Here is a 15692-nt window from a genome sequence, read left to right as displayed (position 1 = left end):
TGAAAAACTTTTTTAACTAATACTATAAAACATTTTTTACATATTGAGAAAATAAAATACAATATTGTAAAAGAAAAAAAATGAGTTATTCTATCCTGCAACTCTATTTCTGATGAATTATTCGATTTTAGATTGATTTAGAAAATCTTGGTAAGACAAATGTTCTTAAAAACTAAATAAGCCATGAACTGTTCAAATATAAATATCGAGTATAAATTAATACAAGTTTGTTTTTACATATCCTATGTAAATAAACTATCACATATGCAGATGTTAATTAACATTCAAATTAAAACTAGGTAAATGCAATATAAATAAAAGTAGTTTCTTATAATCTTCTTTCGTAGCAGTTATCTTACAATGTGTTCCTCAGGGGTCCTCACTTTTACCATCCCCTTTTTCCATTTCTTTTAACGATCTTCCTGATTCCATTCACCACACACAATACCACTTATGATCCCCAAATCTATCTATCTTTCCATCCCTCCGAGATGCTTGAGGGCATCCAAAAGATTCAAGAAGATATTGATAGCATTAACGCATGGGTGTTAAACAATGATTCGAACTTGAATGCTGAAAAAACCAAGGCCATTCTTATTGGTTCCAAGGGCTTCCTTCGTTCCCTCCCTTACTATCCCCTACTCATCCTTAACAACCAATCGATTCACTTCTATCCTACAATAAAAAAACCTCGGAGTCACCTTCGACCAACACCTCTCCTGGAATAATCACATTCACATTCACCCAAAGCACACGCAAATCGATAACTGTACTCAAACAATTTCTAAGATTCCATAATTCCATTCCTCTGAACAGACGTCAGCTCATAGTACTCTCTCCCATGTTCCCCCACTTCGACTACAGTTCCTTAATCTATGGAGTACTATCTGCAGGTCTAAAGTTGAGACTGAAGAGACTCATGCATTGCTTTGTAAGATTTATCTTTGTGTTTCCAAGGCACTCTCAAGTCTCCCACTAGTATACCGCGTTGAAGTGGCTTTATCCAACCAATAGGTGTTTTCTTATTTCAAGTTCTTAAAATCCAAAACATACCAATATCATTGATCTCCTCACTCTTCGTCCATCTATCCATTCATTAAACACCAGATCCCCACCGATTAATTTATATATACCCTCCTATAGAATCGCTTTCTTCAACAAATCCTTCGTCATACGTGCAACCTCCTTCTGGAATTCTCTTCCCGTCTCCATTCGCCAAACCTCATCCATTCTTTCCTTTAAACAACACCTATTCCTTCACCTATTGTATAACCAAACCTGCGCATCATTGTGAACAAATAAATAGGCATATATTGATCAACATTATAAACAATAGTTAAGCCAAGATCCCAATGTAATTTCATTTTACTTACTGGAAACTTTTAAATGCTTTCGAGACAAAAATCATAGAACCCTGTATTTATTCTAAGAGAACATATGTCCCAGAATAAAATTATTTTTTCATTTCATTTATCCGCTTAAATATATTCACAAAATTCTGATTTATCGTTATTTGGAAAATAATGTTAATTTGTAAAAGATACAAAGGGGCACAGCGCAACCAATAACACGATATTTTCATTATCGGCATCTTCTACAAATTGATGCTACATAAATATTTTTTATGATTTAGAGGCCAAAAAAAAAAATAAAATAAAAATACATTTTGTGCTTTTAGAATACCAATAACGTCACCAAAATAGTTCAACCCATCTACTAATACAATTTAAAATAATACTGATTCAATAACTAGCTTTTATTCTTCAAATGACCATATCTGGCTTTAGTTTTAATCATTAACTCCACTTAATGACCTCGATTCATTATATTATGATTGAAATTTGTTACAAAAAAGTGTGTATATGTATATGAATTTTTGTAAGATATATTATTTAGTTAGATCCTTATTTTTATCGTATTCATACATCGCTTTGTTTTATTGTACATTTTAGTTGCTGTTTTTAAGCTCAGTTTTAGCCAGGATTCCCTGCTAACCTCCCTGATGAAGACCTGAAACGCAGGTCGAAACGTCGGCATAAATAAATAATCTTTTATCTAGACCGCACCCCCAAATCATCTTCTCCAATCAACATAGATTTAATTCAATCGATTAAGATGAACAAAAGTTTCAGTATATCTACCACGGTAAATAATTTAAGTATCTTAAAATGCGATATTAAATTATTTCCACATATTTATATTGTAACGTCCACGAGAGTTCATGTCAAGAAGAATTTTTATTTAAGAATTAGCCCGGCACGCATACCTCGTACTGAGGTAGTAGAATTTCGTGCATACATTTTACAATGATGGAGCTATTGATCTTTAGGGCTTAAAATTAAAATAATATCTACGCCTTACCAGATAACAAATCATCACTTTTCCTACAAGTAATCACAGTAACAATCGCTTCTCTTACAAATAGTCACAGTAACAATCACTTTTCTTAACAAATCAGTGAGTGGCGTAATTACTAAATAACTAATATTGTTACCCAACTAAGGTGAAGCCAAAGAAAAGTACTATGGCAAGTTTCATTATTTTTAATATATATTGCTAACAATCCAATATTATATTTAAGGAGATATGCAATGACATCCCTTAGGTTAGAAGAAATGAGAGTATAAGAATTTTTTATTAAATAAGTGTAGTTACTTTATTTCGTTTTTAATGCAATACTTTATTTTGAATTATAATTAAAAAGCAACTACAGCTGTTAACGCCATATGTTATAATTAATTTGTGGATATTTTGTAAATATTGTTTAATAAGTAGTTAATTTAATCATATTTATTTTAATTGTATCATTTTCTTTAGAAGTTTATTATATTTTAGAATAAAAAGATGTATTTATAATTTGTATTATAATTAAATGAAGAAGTTGCTAAGTTGAAAAGAAACAGTTGCTAAATGTTGTTAGGTGTCTTGTTGTTAGGATCGTCTTGTTGCTTAGGCGTGTCCTAGCACAAGACGATCATTTTCATTTTAAGATCAGTTGGTGCTAGTTAGTGGTCATTAAAGTTTCTAACCAGCCCTGTCTGCGTCCAGTTGGTGTTATTTTTTGAACATTTTGAGTGACTTAGTCAACATTACAGTTCGGAACGAGACCTATCCTGCGTTTCTGGTCTCTAATTGGAATATGAATTGTTGCTAATTAGTCGGCTCTTATAATTCATTAAAACAACCAGACTCTGTCTGCCTCAATGAGTACCAGTGTAGCCATCTGGGCTTTTGTACATTTCGACTGTTGATGAGCCAGTACAGACGTGAGCCCACCAACTTTGGACCAGTTTGAGGGTTGCTGCGGTGTTTATAGCTACGGAGCTGCGACCTCATATCTACGCAAACTATCTTTCCCTGACCTATCAGAGTGGATCAACTTTACTTCGGGACCGTGGACCATTATTAATTTTATATATCTATTGATTTTGTAGATTTGTTTCTTTTATTTTCATAACTTATTTAGCTAATTTTATTTTTGTTTAAAAAACGTTTTTATTTTGCTTTTATTCATTATTTTGTTCTAACTCTTTTGTTTATTTTATATATTTTTTTGTTAGCTTAACTAAATAAATGTTTATATTCCGAGCCAGCTTGTTTTGTTTTTTTAAATGTCCTACAAAAATACATCGTCAATTTGAGGAGGTTTTAACAGCTGGATTACTTTTGTTACTAAGTTACTGTTTTAAAATTACGGTGTAACACCGATGTATTAAAGTTCTTAAAATAAAGATTTGTTTTAAATCCCCCTAAAACATTCAATGAAAAATATACCTTTACATAACGAATTGAACGTAGAAACAAACCTCCACACAATGAATTTTAGATCATCTTAAAAAAAAAATTATTTATTTTTGTGCCATAACTCTTAGCAATGGAATTCTCTGTACAAAATAACATCTATTCTATTCAGTCTTTCTAGACTGAAGGCTAAATGGGTCCTCCCAGACTATTGGGTCTCACAGATCCTAACAGAACACGGGGGCTTTCGGGGAAAGCTGCAGACCTTTGGAAAGAACATCGACCCCCGGTGCCCAACGTGCGGAGTTCCTGAACAGCAGAACACATAATAATAAATTTCTCTGGAAGGACACCGAGCCAGGCTGTCGTGAAAGACCGGGATTTACGCCCTCGCCGAGTCGGACTTTCCCTGTTTGATAGAAGAAGAGAATTATCCCTTCTTCAGGGAGTTCATTTACGGGTGGAAGGAGGTGGTGGGCCCCACTCATTTCACGATGGGAAGGGCTTGACCGCCCAACATCGGCGAGCCACCAGAAGATGAGGAAGCTGACCAGGATGACTGAGACCAGGAGGGTTGGACCAGCCTGGTAACTGCAGAAGGCACCGAGACGGATGCAGTGGACAAGGTGCAGCTCCATCAGTAAGGCGCTAAACCTAGCGCTGGGCTGCACCACAAGTAAATCAAAACAAACAAAAAAATGAATAATTAATAAAAGAATAAAAAAAAAAATTGGTGATCTTTGGGAGCTGTGGCATGCGTAAACCCCAGCGCACTACCCCACTGCCCCCGCACCCCGTATGCCAGAAATGGCAAGGGAGGGGGGCCGAAAAAAAAAATCTATATAGTGAAAACGACTTACTGTATTACGCATTGTCTACATATTCACTTTTTTTAAACGAATGAAGCCTGAACCAGAAATTCCAGCGAGCAATTCTGTAACCCTCCCTCAATTCTTGTTTAGTCAATTTTGTCTATAATGTGACCTAAAGTGAAACTGTCTGCTTATAATTAAAATGCGTTTCACGTTTTGTCGAGTAGTGATGGCAAAGGAACGGAAACAATGTGCACCAAGCGCTGAAGCTAAATACCATATTACATACAGAGTAATCTCGGCAATCCCTAAAACTTCAGTTATCCAAACTAGCGTTAAAAAAATAAATAAATAAAAGTTACTTTTTTGAGACAAATCAGCATGCAACAACATTTTTTTCAAATAAAAGTTTTTAACTACACGATCTATAAGCAAGTTATTGGAACCACCATGAAAATCAAAAGCGGAAATTTGTACACAGTTTGGATGTCGGGTAATTTAACTCCCATTAAAGTGTTCATGATTTTTTTTTATTTAAAAATACACAGTAGCTACTGTTTTTTTTTTTTATCAAGTATTAAAAATATCCTTACAAATAGTATTTTTTTTTATTTACTCTCATTTTTAAATTTTAAATGTTAATTTCATTTACACTCCTCTGCAGCAATTAGTTCGGATTATTGAGAATACGCTCTACTTATTTCATTGTGTAATTAACGATGAGTAGTATACAGGATAAAGTAACTAGCATTTTTTCTAGTTTTATAAAATGAAAAACTGGATAAATAATATGTATATATTTAAATTATAATATAATTCTTACTGTAGTTATAATTATTATAACTTAATACCACTAACAGACGTTAAGTTTTTAAACGAAGTGAATTCCATGTTAAATCATACTTATGAGTAAAATCAATATTATGAAGGTGATTTCAAAGATATTTCTTAAACCAATGCAGCTATCGTTTGTTGAGAAAATTCAAAGTTACATGATGAGTTACAAGCATGACATCTCAAGTCAAGATAATCTCCATATACTGCCGACTGCTGGTAGGCGTGAACTTTACAGGTTTGTTGATATTCTGCGAAAATCTTTTTTCGGAATCCTCCAGATATGGCCGGAAATAGCATTTTTGTAAGGGAGGGGGAGCAGGGGTAGCTTGATTTTTTCCACCCCTTCGTTTAATCCTCTACCGCTAAAACGCTACCATTTAAAACAATATTTAAGGTAGGTACCAACGTAAAGTCTTTTTACTGACTGAATTTAATTTTTTTTTGTTTTATTGTGTAAATGCAACGGGAGCAGCGGTAGCAGCGTGCTAACGCGCCAGACTACCAATCCACAGGTTGTTGGATGGAATCCCGGTCCCACCCGGGCTTTTTTCAAGCACAAAATAATGCAAAAACTCACTATCAACCTCCCTCTGGGCATTTGTGAGGCCCGTTAGCCAATGGGTGGCACTCACAAAAAATAGGCGTGGGAGTGACGAACCCACCCTACGTTACGAAAAAATAACACGTTAAGAAACGCGCGATGTATTTCCTAATATTGGGAATATTACATCCTAATATTAGGAAATACATCGCGCGAGGACTTAGGCCTCCATGGTCTGTTTCTCATAGAATAATAATAATAATAATAATAATAATTTATTGTGTAATATTAAATTCTGTCTTATATTTAGAAACAATAGTCATAGTGATAATACAGCTCATTCCGTTCATATTTAAAAATAAGAGGGAAAATTAATACTAATAAAATAAGAATAAATAAATAAAATACAAAATAAACTAAAATAACATCTTAAACACAATCATTTCTATTTATTTACATTCAGTCTGGAGAACTGAAGCTCTACCTCTCCCTCATTCCGCACTTATGGAGGAAAGAGCAGGACTCCGGAAGATCCTGGCGATTCTCTCACAACCACATCACTGGTATTAAAACCCAGTGGAGGATGAGTAAGGGTGCTAGCTACAGGCGCTCAGGACTTAAGTGGAGATTCTGTCTATGTATTCAAATTAAAACAATCAAAGAGCAGAAAGAATTTCAAAACAATGCACCTTTGGTATTGAGAAAAGCGCCCTTTGTTCAATCTATTCTCTGAGTTGTCTCCATAAGACTACATATTTATTATGGGCACATAAAATGCTTAATGTTGGGAATGCAGTGCTCTAGGGAATGCAGTGCGCTAGGGAATGCAGTGCTCTAGGGAATGCAGTGCTCTAGGGAATGCAGTGCGCTAGGGAATGCAGTGCTCTAGGGAATGCAGTGCGCTAGGGAATGCAGTGCTCTAGGGAATGCAGTGCGCTAGGGAATGCAGTGCTCTAGGGAATGCAGTGCTCTAGGGAATGCAGTGCGCTTGCTCTAGGGAATGCAGTGCGCTAGGGAATGCAGTGCGCTAGGGAATGCAGTGCCTAGGGAATGCAGTGCGCTAGGGAATGCAGTGCGCTAGGGAATCTTTCACGTTTTACGTCCTCAAATTGTTTAATCCTTGTGCCCTGTAATTGTAAATTTATATCTAATGGTAACGGGAAAATAAAGTATTAAAAAATCGAACCTTACACTGGTGCCACTTTTATTGAAAACAAGTTAACAAATTTAATTTTCAAATATACACATAACAAAGATAAATATTATACATACCTGGAGACAAATATATCCAAACTCACAACAATACACCTAAGCAAATATTCATTTTTTTACAATCAATCATAAGTGCAAAATTATTGCAATAATTACTTCTTTTTTTTTAATTTTTAATTCGTTCAACATATATACAATATAGTTCTAGAATTTATTTGGACCTTAAAAGAGAAAATTCTCTACTACACAATATTACATTTTGTACTTACAATGACTACATTAATTCGGTTTAGTGTGGCAATCGACATGATTACTGTTTAATAGTTATAACTACACCCAATATTTGATATACATTTATACTATACACATATTACAATATCCATTATCAATATCTTTAGGAGTAGCCATAGAATGTTTTGGGGTAGGCTATGATATAGACACATTGTCTTTGGTACAGTTATCTTAACCAAAAATATTTCAAGTGAAAATAATACTGGCTCGAAACCACGAAGATCATACAGTATCTTTCTAGTGATCCAGGTGAACGCTATATAAATATTAAGAGTTAGCTTAGAAGAATCATTGATAGTAACGACAATGGCTTCGATGACTAAAACTTTATTCTCAGATTGAAATTTTTGTTTTAAATGATAATTTTAAAACTTAAGTATAAAATTTGGCAATCATATCAGTAATTAAGCATTCACGTTTTATTTATAGTATTTTAAAGTTATTTTCTTGAATCACAAACTAATCGGTGTAATAATTCATATTATTTTTCTTCTAAAATATTATTTAAATGGAATACAGAATAAAAATTGATATTAAATTGCAGTGATTTCAACATCAACACCAACATAAATGTAATTTTTATTCACAAATACATTTTGAAAACAAAAACGATAAACATTATGTTTTTTTAAACTAAAAACAATTATGAGAAGTATGCATGTGAACCGACTCCAGGAGTTAAAAAAAGTGAGATAAGAAAACATTAACAAACCATTACAGATTTAAAAATACAATAAAATAAATAATTTAAACATAAAATAAAAATTTTATTCACCCTTTTCTAAAACATACCTCAAATAATGGCGTTTTATATATACATAATAAACACTAAAAATCGTTTTTAATTACAACACTTTTATTCTAACAGGCACATAAAAACTTTTCAATTTATAGTTATTATTTTACATTTTACATCTGAATATAAATACAAACATATATATACGCATTTATATTTAATTTATTATGCAAGATAACAAATTTTTACATCTAAAAGTTTTGATTAATAATAAAAAAACTCGAGGTAACTCTTAACCGTTGTTGTTCCAATTTTAATTTCTTTTTGAATATCTAATGTCAAGCTCTCAGCAAAAGCAGTAATTTATTAGTGATTATATTTAATATCATAACTATTTTACAATGGAATACAAGTCTTCAAGGGTGAAAAATCTAATATTTACATAAAATACCACTTAGGAGATATGTTCTAGTACAAATTTCAAATCGCTGCTTTGCTTGAATTGTGACATATCTAGCAAAAACTTTTTTTTAATGCGTTTGTGGTGTTGCATTGACCAGAGTTAATTTGTAACAATTTTAATAGCTTTAGGAAAGTCTGAAGGACGACTACAGCAGAGAATGTAAATGCAATCTGTGGCTATCTTTTAAATACATCCAGTTCTAGACAAAATAAAAACTTTTTTGGAAGTTGTACCACTAATCAAGCAAAGCAACGGTGTGATAAAATTTACAATTTACACAAGTTTGCCCTATGAATATCGACAAAGTACAGTCTTATTGCATAAATGGATGATTCATATGTAGAACTGAAAATATGCAATAATATGTACATGTAGAAGAAGTTGAGGCACTTGGGAGCATAACGACAGTGAAGTCGATGGCTAGAAGCAGTAGGTGCGAGAATGGTCCTCACACCTGGGCGATTGTCAGCCGTAGTAATACTGCGAGTTTGCCGCCGCGAGGCTTCGAGGCATATCCATCGCCGAGTATCGGACCACCTGTAACAGTCAACAATAAGTGGCTACTATAAATGTGTTTATGAGGGGGGCACTACTTAGTCACCCGAAGGGACTTATAAACATTTTTAAGGTAACTCATATCCAAAAAAGACATGAGCATGAGGTTAAATATGAGAAGGCGAATGATGGCTCGCGATATTCCACCTCTATCCCAGACATGGATAACGCGACTAGCCGTTAACTCCCTCAAATGTTTACATGACTACCCAGCAGACCTCCATTCCATTTTTCAGAATAGCAAGCAGACTGTGTAAAAACTTTTCGAGTTTCTCAATCATTCCAAACGTTTCCGTAACGTTTAATGAAATATTACCACAGGTTCCAATGTTGCAACAGCTTTAGATTTTAATATAATACTCGCCATGAATCCGAGCACTGGTCGTCATTCAGCTTGTTGTCGAGACTAAAATTCTAAAATTAGGAGTCTTCTCATCGAATCCGAAAATTAAGGTAATAATGACCCGTAAGCGGTTGATTCCTTAAATTAATTTTTTTTTAAAAATGATGAGAAGTTGGTTTAACTTTAAATATATTATATTCTCACAAAGAGCGTTTAATGTAGAGGAGAAAAGCCCCCTTATGCTTTGCTACTGCAGGGCATGCTCGGACTTTGGTCCAAAGTTGCCGAACATGAAGTGCTGGAATCCTGCTTAAGGATGAAATTTGACAAGAGGAAGGAAGACAATTTAGCTTGTAGTAGTCAAGGATCTAGCAACGGGTTCCCTCAACGAAAGAACTTACGGCTAGAAACATTTTTTTAAATGTATGTATTTATTGTAACTTAAAACTGTACAAAAAAAAAGTCACAATATGTAAATATGTGTAATGCTTCAAACACTTAAAAATCTTGGGACGGAACTATCCTATGGTAGTACTTGAAACTGTTTTAAATTATAGACAATGCTCATTTTAAAATAAAAACTTCGATTAGTCCCTTGTATGCAATTGGCTTATAGATGAACTTTTGATAGGGTACATAGTATATGTACTCAAAAGATAAATCACTCGAACTGACGACATATTTGTTCCGTTTTCAAATCTGAAGCTTTCAAAGTCACTAAATTGGTTTAATAAAATAGTACTCGCATGTGGAAAAAATCGAAATTATGAAGTTGTCCGCGGTCATATATGTTAAGGATGCTAAAACCGAATTTGAAGTTTCCAAATAAAAATAAATTCTAGGCTCGTCCGGAAATATTAATGTAAAATATCACCTTTTTTTACACATTTCAGGCCTTAACTCTTAAACTGCGCATTTTGTAAAAAAAAAAAAAAAAAAAAAAAGCTTTGAATGATTGAATATGATAAATTCGCTATCAATTTTAGTCATAAGTATTGAATTTATGACCGACAGGTAAGAAGCTAGTGCAAGTATAAATGCCACTACATGGACGGGCCTAGATTTTTTTATTTGAAAGTTTAATATATAGGAAATTTCATCTATAATATGGCAGTGTAATACCAATCGGCCTCTCATTGTCATTTGCTGATTTTATTTTGTCGAAGGTTGCCTGAATCATTCGTAGCAGGTTAAGAGAAGAATCGCTGGAGTCAATATGGTTATTAACTCCATGAAAAGTAATAAGATAATAGAAAATGTAATTAAAAAAAATAGAAGTAATAATAAGAAGTGGAAATGTTCTAATACATAGGTTTGCACCTGAATAACAATGTCAACATAGATCGAGAGTGATACGAAATAAGTGAAAATAAAGAAGAAAAAATAGTACCTATTTATTGGTTAATATGTTTTCTCACTCATCGCAATTATGGACGATAAAAAAGAAAAAATCATCGCGAATGCAAACGTAGGAAATAAGATTTATCCAAAAGATTGAGAGAAAAAAAAGATAGATCTTGTCACAACACAACCATCAGGTCCAACCTTGACGATAAATTGGTCTATATTCTAGTTAAGGTGGAATCTATTGAGATAGAATACTTTTCGAATGGAGTCTAACAGGATTAGTTCGAATGGTGTTGAGCCAAACTTAAGGAGAACGGAGGAAAAGGTCGATCCAGAACTAGATGAAAAGGTGAAAGTAATAAAGACTACCAGAAAAGTATTAGATTAGTTTGATTTAATAAAAGTCTCTTTAATACATTTTTTTATCAATAGAATCCATTTCCAGCATTCAACTGTTGATCAGATAGAACCGCAAATTTTGAATAATCTTTAGTTCTATATTTACCGTTTATTCTTGCCTACGCTCAGCAGAGAAGGGTTAGTAAAGTGAGTTAAAGTAAAAAAAAAATTAATTATTATCAATTAATAAAACAATTAAAACTTATGATGAAAGGAATATGGTCCGGTCAATTAAAACTTATAGGTTGACTTAAACTTAACTTAAATGCTTAACAGTTTTTACTAAATTTACATTATTGTGCAAAAGAGGAATATAAAATAAAAACAAAATGAAATTTAGTCCGAACCCCACGTAGTCTTTGGGTGTACTCCCGGCAGAACACAAGGTAGGAAGTGCTGAAGAAACGTTGCCACGCACTGCACTATATCCCCACTTCTCCTGTTAATGACCGTCCATTGAAGTAGGACACCGTAATTTTAAAAAACAAAACTCACACGATAACATTTCTCATTTGTTGATATTTCGATTCAAACAATAAAGACACAGGGCCTGATAAACTATCACCACTTCACCTTGAACCGTCGTAACATGTTAAAAAACCAAACTGTCATCTTCACAAAACCAAGCCCACTCGTCTCAGTATATATCGGTTGTGGTTTTTCTTTTTTTTTTCATCATCACAACCATAACAGCTCTTATCTACGCAGATATCGCCTGTGTTCTTATTTCACCATGGCAACCGTAACACAGAGTCGTTTACAATTGTATTGGAGTAAGAATAAGGTTAATTTTCGATAATGAAGACTCGGTTTATGATTAAATAGACTTACATCTCCAGGGTCGATTGGTAGGGCGGTTGCTATGCCAAGATCGGTCTCTCCATCGTAGAGCTCCCCGACGAAGGGAGGAACAGGCTGCTGGGACCGGGACCTCTTCCGACTGCTCCAGGCCATCCTGAGGACTAACAGACCAAGGAGGCAGATGAGGCCACCACCGATGGACACGGCAAGGTAGAGGCTCAGCCGCTCTTTGTTATCTGAAACAAAGATTCTGTATCGTTATTTTTAATTTTCAGATGTTACATAAAACCTAATCACAATAAAACTTGTTATTTCTGGAAGATTTCAAATCAAGCATTCCGTTAATAACTGACTAGAAAATGTTTTGTCAATTCAAGTATCTTCTCAGAAGCAAGGAACATAATTAATGCAGTTAATTATAGTAAATTAAATTAAATAAATGCAGATTAGATATAAATTGATTGATATAAATAAAACGTATTTTACGTCGCTAAACAATTCAATTGGATTAAAAATAACTACCGAAACAATCAAAAAGAAATAATTGGTGTTACTAATCAGTTACTGGGATAGCAAAATATTTTTATTATTTATATATGTATATATAGTTGACCGTAAAAATTGATATATTAGAAGATGGTCAGGGTTGCGGTCAAAAGAGAAACAAAAATAGTTTACAACTATTTATTTTCCAACGTTTCGCCCCACTTCGCAGAGCTTCATTCAGGGCTGTTTAAAGCAAACGGTTAAACAAAAAGATTAATTTGTCTTTCTGTTTAACCCTTTGCTTTGCGTACGTAATTATTAATAATTAATAATTAAATAATATAGTCTTTCTGTTTAACCGTTTGCTTTAAACAGCCCTGAATGAAGCCCTGCGAAGTGGGGCGAAAAGTTGGTAAATAAATAGTTGTAAACTATTTTTGTTTCTCTTTTGACCGCAACACTGACCATCTTCTTATATACATATATTTTTATTATTACTGTGAGAGTAAGTATCAATGGCAAGGCATTGCGCTACAAACCCCTAGGACCCAGGTGCGAATCCGGCTATGAAAGATAATTATTTACTGTTTCACTGTAGCCGTGAGTCTGTCCTGAAGGTTCTGGAGCTCTCCGGAGTCTACTCAGCCTCATTAAGGGGTACCCTTAGTTAGGTAAAAATCTGGTGGTATAGTGTGATTCTGACTAAATAACCTCCTTGCACAGCAGTTGGTCCAGTAATAGTACTCCCCCCTGACCATTCATGGTTTGTAGTGGTACAGATTTTTTTTTCTGAAAAGTTAATAGTTTACTTGTAGTTAATTGATAGGTCTGTTAAAAAATTGCTACCGAATTTCGTTCTGGATTTATAACTGTTCCGAAGCTATTAACGTTTGCTAATTTTTTTCTCTATCTTTTATAATCATATCGTTTATAGAATTTTGTATTCGCCCCCCACCGTATACGATGAATATTTTTCAACTATATATCTGGGTTCAAACGCCATATTTAAATTATTCAAGCATATAACAACAAAATCCAATTTTTACTCGCTATTTTAGAATTTTGAAACAAAAGCTTTATGTAAAGCGCATAAAAAAACATGCAGGATATTGACTGAATTCGCTTTTGGGAGAGATATAAAGTATCTTTACTCTGATGACCCAACGTGGGTAGATGCGAACAATGAATTTTACGTAGTTGCATCGAAATTTACTTGTGACCTGATCCTTAACAAATCGTGTCTGGTCATTTAATTTATAGCTGAAATTGAACTATTTTTTTTTCTCAAACGGAAATACGAATAATATATTATTTCAAATAATATATATATTTATACACTGTGTTGAGAAAGAACAAAAGATTGTCTTCTTAAAAAAAAACTTTTATTCAAATTCAGGAAAAACTACACAAAAAATAGGTTAATTTAAATAAAGATATAGAAATATAAAAAGACTTATACTATTTAAATGTATAATAAAATATTAATGTATGAATATAATAGTATAGTATAACATAATAGTAATAGAAATGTATTTCTTTTTGTTTTATCATTTTTGCTCTTTATTTTTTATATCTATATTATATTTTTTAATCTATTTCTTTCTTAAATCAGTACATCTTTTCTCTTGCTTTACCCCTTTTTAACATACATGAAAAAAAAATTAACATCAAATAACAAAAAACAAGGGTACCGAATTTTTTAAATATTTTTAATAACCTCTTTCCCCTTTTTAATTGCATTCCGTCCATATTATTACTGCGAGAATTTTTCTGGCTGTATTAATTGTCATATATTCCTGGATAAAAATCAAAACATTCCAATCTAAAATTAATTTAAAAATAAAAAAATTGATGATATAATATAATAAAATTTCAGATTTTTTTTATATATGTTTGTATCTCATTGGAATTATTACAAATCTCAAATACATATTGACCTGACGAGTCTAGTTAAGGATTAACCTTTTATGTTAAAGTGTTTATAACTTATATAAAATCTTTGTATGTTTGGTCTGTACTCAAATGTTAAAAAAGATATTTACGATTATTATCTCCAATTTTCATTGATTTGATTATAAGTCACATAGTAATATATGAACGCTCGAACTGTATGTTTCAAATACATTAAGAAAAATAGTGATATGAAGAGCAATATTGTTTACGTCTGATTTTTTTAACATTTAATTTTAATTTTGGATCTTTTCTAATCTTTTGTAATAAGCGCTTAAAAATTTAACTTATTTTTACTAAGATAAGTCTTTTTATTATTTTAACTTTTATTTTAATTGTATGTACATAGTTGTATTGTGTATGTAGTATGTTTTTTATATAATCAGTATATAACATAACTATATTATACTTATTGTTCATCATAAAACTATTTCTAGGTTTGTTTTGATATTTCCGAATCCTAATCGTTCTTTCTAACAGGCAGTTACTCTGGAATTCCTGTTTTGTAATTTAAAAAAATTAAAATCAGTACCGCTACAACCCATGAAGGGCCAGGAGTACATTACATTGCAAGAAATTACTGTTACTAGACCAACGGCTGTGCAAGGAGGTAATTTGGTCAGAATCATGTTCAACCGCTAGATTTTTGCCCAATTAAGGAGGCTGAGTGGACCCCAGGAGTGCTCCAGAACCCACAGAAGTTCTGAAGTTGACTCACGGCTACAGTGTAACAGAAAATAATTTTCCACCAAGCCGGATTTGAACTCGGGTCCTTGGAGTTAGTAGCCACGCGCCTTCAATTTATATTTAGTGTTAATTATGTTTTTTGTATTTATTAGGTTAGAGTAACATAAATTTAAATTTTCTACATCCACTTTTATGTTGGTAGCCCTATTCTTATATTTTTCTGTAGTAATCATCTCTTTTAAATTTTGCTTAAAGTTCTTTTTTTCCCCCATGTATGATTTTTGGTGCATCAAATTTGAATTTATGTCCTGTTTGTCTGAAATGTGTATTGAGAGCAGTTTGGTCAGGTTTGATACGATTTTCTGGAATAGAACAATATTTGTATTGAAATAACCTTCTTTTGAAATACTCTTCCGAGGTTCAAAAGATTTAATTATTAAAGATTGGAAAGAAAAAAAGATGTATTCGGTTAGGAAGAGGAAATAAAAAAT

General features: G+C 32.8%; 1 protein-coding gene across 2 annotated transcripts in view; it reads right to left on the bottom strand.

Moving 5' to 3' along the window:
• Window positions 1-7113: 7113 nt before the first annotated feature.
• LOC106678594 (protein eva-1) overlaps window positions 7114-15692 on the bottom strand; it is a 124641-nt gene continuing 116062 nt past the window's right edge. For both annotated transcript variants that reach the window (XM_014417185.2, XM_014417186.2), the window contains 2 exons: window positions 12109-12314; window positions 7114-9170 (listed from right to left, as the gene is read on the bottom strand). In XM_014417185.2, the coding sequence (XP_014272671.1) occupies window positions 9099-9170; window positions 12109-12314 (278 nt within the window). In that variant the 3' untranslated portion in view covers window positions 7114-9098. The remainder of the gene's footprint in view (window positions 9171-12108; window positions 12315-15692) is intronic.

Source organism: Halyomorpha halys, unplaced genomic scaffold (genome assembly GCF_000696795.3).
Source record: "Halyomorpha halys isolate HHAL.00 unplaced genomic scaffold, Hhal_1.1 Scaffold147.1, whole genome shotgun sequence".
NCBI classification, from domain to species: Eukaryota; Metazoa; Arthropoda; class Insecta; order Hemiptera; family Pentatomidae; genus Halyomorpha; species Halyomorpha halys.
The sequence above is the reverse complement of the archived record's forward strand: the minus strand, read 5'-3'. Positions and strand labels throughout refer to the sequence as shown.